Genomic DNA, 5,630 nt, shown 5'->3' with positions numbered 1-5,630 from the left:
TACTTATTGCATGACGGTTAAATCGGATTTAATGACATAACAACATTAAAAAAAATAATAAGATGAGAAATTGTATGAAAAATTATGAGAACAATTTTTACCAGGAATAACATGTGTACGCCTTTAAATGGCCATTTAACCGTTGTACTATTCTATACTTGTACTCGTTATTTCTCTATTATTGTTGCTTTTTTATAAAAAATTAGTAATACAATTTTAAAATATAAACATTATTTTTTATTGTGTATATGTGTACAATTATTGCACAATATAATTATCTTGACTTCTCTGCAGCAGTTTTACATAGTGTGTATGTGAAACTGCCCCATTTAATAACGTACATATGGCCCTTCATAGAATTAAATAGCCTATCTAGGAAACAGAATCTGCGCGCAATCTGCCGTCAGTCTGTCGTCAGAATCTGTCGACAGGCTCTGTGGGCAGTCTGTCACCAATCTGTCGTCAGAGACTGCTAAAACAGTTTCTGTGTGCAGTCTGTTGCCATTCTGTCAACAGACACTGTTGACAAACTCTGCGTAAAATCTGCTCGCACAGGTTTGGCTATCTGGGTATGAATACCGGCCTAAGACGTTAGAAAAAAAGACGTCTTAAATAAAACGTTTAAGGCCGGTATTCATAGTCGAATTTTATTTTAAGACCGTCTTAAATAATGTTTTAAGATGCGAATACGGTTCTGTGATCAGTTCATCTTAAGATAGTACTTAAGATGATCTTAAATATAACTCAGATGGCACAAATGTCCAAAATCGAGTCATAAGACGTCTTTAAGACATCTTTAAGACATCTTTAAGACAATATTTTATAAACTTGTCTTAAAGACAACTTAGAAACGTCTTAAAGACGTCTTATATCCCACTTTTAGACATTGTGCTGTCTGGGAAGATATGACTATGAATACCGGCCTAAAAGACGTCTTAAAGACATCTTAAATAAGACGTCTTAAAGACATCTTAAATAAGACGTCTTAAAGACATCTTAAATAAGACGTCTTAAAGACGTCAGAAATAAGACGTCTTTTGATAACGTCTTAAAGACGTCTTATTTAAGACATCTTAAAGACGTCTTATTTAAGTTATCTTAAAGAAAGATGTCTTTTAGACATATGTGTTGTCTGGGTAAATACTTTACTACGTTGATTGAAGTAACATGTGTAAGGGCTATCGCACACAAATTGACATAACTGCATATGCATAGCATAAGATCTATGGACCAATGAGCATCGAATATTAAGCATCGAACACCAATATGGCGACTTAATACTCGATGCTCATTGGTACATACGGTCTTATGCTATGCATATGCAGTTATGTCAATTTGTGTGCGATAGCCCTAAGTAGTATCCTTTAGGTTATAGGTTATGTTTCCGTTCCGTTATTTCTGACTCCATGTGACCGCACCCTTAGATCGTCTTAAATTCATTTTCAGATGCTGCATAGATCATTTCATTGGCTACAGAGTATCTGAATGTGAACTTGAAACTGTCTTAAATATAAGATCCGATTATGAATACGGCCTATTGAGTACTATTACAAAGAAACGGACCTAAAGCCTGCATCCTTGACGAGTGTAAGTGAGATGCGAATGCGGAAATCATATAGTTCATGTTACATATATTATATATTTTTACATGCGCATCTCATTTGCACTCGAGATTACCTATTACCAGAAATCGGATATCGGTGCCGTTTTTCCCATTTACAGAGCCTAAGGGCCGTATTCATAGTCAAGCCTCAAGTCAGCACTTAAGACGATCTTGGTCAAGTCAGTCTTATTCAAACAAGATTGTCTTAAGATCAGTAGATTTTATAGTCGTGAAATAAGACGATCTTTACGAATAAGATGTTGTTCAAGTAAGACTTATTTGATTTGAGATTGACTTGGCAAAGATAAACTTAAGACCATGATTATTTTCGAATCGGCTGTTTCCGTAATATTTCCATTAGATCGACTAATAAGAACTGATTCAGAAAGACTGGATTCTGAAAGTAGTTTTGTGTCATCTTATGATATATAGCATGTTCGACTGACTCTGGGTTAACCCACTCTAGGTTATTCAACCTACGTTTATTGGAACAAGTACTTATAAGCTTTATGATTGGTTAGTAGAGACTTATGACGTCATTAATCGCTCTCGGAGCGATTAACCCAGGACCAGTCGAACATGTTAATAGTCATTATAGAAAGTCTTTAAAATCTCGCTATGAATACGGGCCATAAACTACGTTTACACGACGACGTTAATTCGATTTAGGCTAGGGTCCACGAGACCAATGCACCAATAAAAGCACAGCATTTTTAGTATGTCACTGGTTCTCACTAAATCCAACGTAAAACAAGAAATGCATAGAAATTAAATATAATTAAGTTTAATTTTATAAAAATTAAAAAGTAACGATTAAAGTAACGGACGTTTCGTTACTCGTTACTCGTTATAAAAAAATGTATCGCCGTTACTTTTTCGTTACTGACACAAAAAAGTAACGACGTTACCTAATCGTTATTCAAAAGAGTAACGATACCAATAACGGCGTTACAAGTAACGCGTTACTTCCCAACACTGATAAGATGTCCAAGAAGAAAAATATAAATAGAACAGATAAAAATGAACAAATATTGTAGAGGTCATTTTTCAAACAACCACATAAAATTTCGAGATATTAATTAAAATAATTGGGCAAATCAGAGCGTGGCGGCGCAGCAGGCGGGATATACAGCTCGCTGCGTCCGGCGAAGAAAATGGACGATTACACGCGGGCCTATCTTATAGGCCAGAGAGGTGGGCCGTTTGGCACACTGAAATGGGTAGTTCCGTGTGTGCGTCCGTGTACGTGTGCGCTCTTTCATTTTCTTCGTCGACCGCGGCGAGCCGTATGTCACGCCTGCCGTGTCGCCGCGCTCTGATATGCCTAACTATTTTAATTAATATCTCGAAATTTTACGTGGTTGTTTGAAAAATGACTTCTACAATATTTGTTCACTTTTATGTGTTCTACTTATATTTTTTTTTCTAGGACGTCTTATGCGGGCACCCTATATGTTCTGCATCAGTACTAATCGCCTATTATTATGAGGAAGTTCGATGAGTACATGTTGTGTATATTATCGAGTAGGTTAGGCGGCTACGGATGGCATTACGGTTATATGGGGATATTTCCACCTATTTTTCAACGAGTCCGTATGTCAGAAAATCATATTATTATATATGGTTGGATTCGACATGAAATATATTTTTTTTTGGTGGACACAAAATTTTAAAATTATAAAAAAAATTATTGAGTGGTGGGGGTATGTTGGTAATCATTACATTTTTCAAATATCTAATTTTGTCAATGCAAAGTACCCCTAAAACCATTTAATTTTCGTCGAGAAAATTTTTTCTATTTCTTATACTTTTGACGAAACATGCTCCTAAAGAAAAAAACCGATTTTTTTCAAAAAGATGTTTTGCTACCTAAAAGTCCGCCTGGGTACGTATAAAAAAAATACATGTCTCCTCTTTTGGTGTAGATTACAACATATTTCAAGCTCATTCAAATCGAAGGTAATCACCTACGTAGGATTCCTTGTAAGTGAGGGAAAATAACGAATTTTCTTAACATTCTCTCAATTCAATTGATAACATAAAGGCTTCAAGATATAAGGTCAATTATAACTACCTTTCCGTCAACTTTCCAGAACAATTAAAGACAATAGCGGATACTCGATCGTAGCTAACTACGCTGAGATTAAACACAGCGACCAACGTTAACGCGTGCACCAACATGCCATCCAGTCGGCAACCAATTGAGCCCATAATATATCTCTGATATAAATCAGTGCAGAGAAACATCCACGGACAAATGAGACACGTAGCGAGATCAGCAATCGACATGTTAACGATTAGTAAGTTGGTTGTACTTTGCAGGGCCTTCACTCGAACAATAACATAAATCAAACTTATGTTTGCCAACGTGCCTATGACGAATATAGGTAATACACTGATGATCTTCAGTACCATCTCCCATATGGGTCTAGTCCCCCAAATCTCTGACGGAAAATAATACTTGCAAGGATCGACGTTCCACTAGAAAAAAAAGAAATAAACAAAGTTATAATCAATACAATTTAAGAGGAATATATTTCTTTTATTAGTTAGTTTTCTTTCTTTTTATATTATGTTATTTTTATCAAAATTTTAATTTGTTTCTCGAAATTATAACAATCAGATACGGATTTTTATTATAATAATGGTCGAGAGATATTAAAGATTTTATCCTTTTGTCCTTATCTTAGAATCAAAATTTACGTCTAAAATAATAAAAATCTATTAGTGTGTTATAGTTTCCATGCTAACACCATAAAATACATGTAAGATAATTTTATATTTTTATTTATTTACATCCGCATTTACATTCACTAGCTCTCGAGAATAGCCTAATCGTTTTATGTTCATCATACGCTGATTCCATTGCACATCCAACACAAAACTAAAATTCTGCATGCTAAAAGAGAACTTCTTTCACAGCCAATGAATGCAACTGATCAATCCTTCCTTTCACCGTCGTTACAACAGACTACCTTTGACGCGACAGATGGGCCGCATTAACAATCTTGTTTGCGTTGCTCTTATAAACTGGCAACTCATATTCGATATGTATTAAAAAAAAAAAAAAAAATTATCTTAAAAACTTAGTGAAAAGAAAAAACACTTATAAAACAATATACTATTTAATATAGTTATTTTACAGTATCTACGAAAAAACAATTTATATGGGATAAAAAAGTTTTAAATTATTTTTCCAACGACAAAAACAAGTTCGATAAAGTGAACAAATTATATGAAACTAGACTGTCCTATAATCATCTTTTAAAAAGTACATTAAAATCAAATGTTCTAGGAAAATGAAGGAATTTCTTCCTCTCTTGTAATACTTTAGACAATATAATTAGACTTTTTAATAGACTATTTAATAGATTATTTAATAGACTAATTGTTAATAAATATAAATTGATCAATATAAAACATTCAGGATATATGGGAAACTGAATTTAGAAGTTATAAATTATAAAGTTATAGATCAGTTTTCAGACCTTTTATGTCTAAAAAATCGTCTTAAAGATGTCAAAAGAAAGACATCTTTAAGACTTTACTAAAAGACGTCATAAAGATATCTTTCAGTAAAGTCCCCAGATAGCACAGAGATAAACAAAAGTTCCTCCCTTATAGCAATATCATACTAAGAATCATTGATTAATTACTTATTTTCAGTATTAAAAGTACAATATTTAGTAATATTCTGTGATTCAAATACAGCTTTTAGTACTCAAGTATTTCAATATTTAATGTTACAAATCCTACCTTATAATTGATTTCAATACTTAAATATTGATATGTAATACTTCGTCCAGTGATAAAATACTTACGCAGAACATTGTCAATATTTAAATACTAATATATAATACTTTGCTAAATGATGAAATACTTACGCAAAGTACTGTTAAGATTAAAAGTATTAACCCAGATAGCATATTAGTAAGTTATTAGATAAATATTTATAAATATTTATTTTGAATTACTTTTTTAAAATATTATATATATATATATATATATATATATATATATATATATA

At 32.8% G+C, this 5,630-nt stretch overlaps 1 protein-coding gene across 2 annotated transcripts; it reads right to left on the bottom strand.

The window, feature by feature from the left end:
* Nucleotides 1-3,418: 3,418 nt before the first annotated feature.
* LOC116852211 (opsin Rh3-like) lies at nucleotides 3,419-4,529 on the bottom strand. 2 transcript variants are annotated; one of them, XM_032832321.1, is made up of 2 exons: nucleotides 4,400-4,529; nucleotides 3,419-4,084 (listed from the first exon to the last, which is right to left on the bottom strand). In XM_032832321.1, exons 1-2 carry the CDS (start codon nucleotides 4,499-4,501, stop codon nucleotides 3,674-3,676), a joined length of 513 nt encoding a protein of 170 aa, XP_032688212.1. In that variant the 5' UTR covers nucleotides 4,502-4,529; the 3' UTR covers nucleotides 3,419-3,673. The 2 variants fall into 2 exon arrangements, with proteins under 2 accessions (XP_032688212.1, XP_032688213.1); XM_032832322.1 differs by having other exon boundaries at nucleotides 4,412-4,513.
* Nucleotides 4,530-5,630: the final 1,101 nt, after the last annotated feature.

This window comes from Odontomachus brunneus, unplaced genomic scaffold (assembly GCF_010583005.1).
Source record: "Odontomachus brunneus isolate Ranch 3 - 2012 unplaced genomic scaffold, Obru_v1 Obru_scaffold_206, whole genome shotgun sequence".
NCBI classification, from domain to species: domain Eukaryota; kingdom Metazoa; phylum Arthropoda; class Insecta; order Hymenoptera; family Formicidae; genus Odontomachus; species Odontomachus brunneus.
The sequence above is the reverse complement of the archived record's forward strand: the minus strand, read 5'-3'. Positions and strand labels throughout refer to the sequence as shown.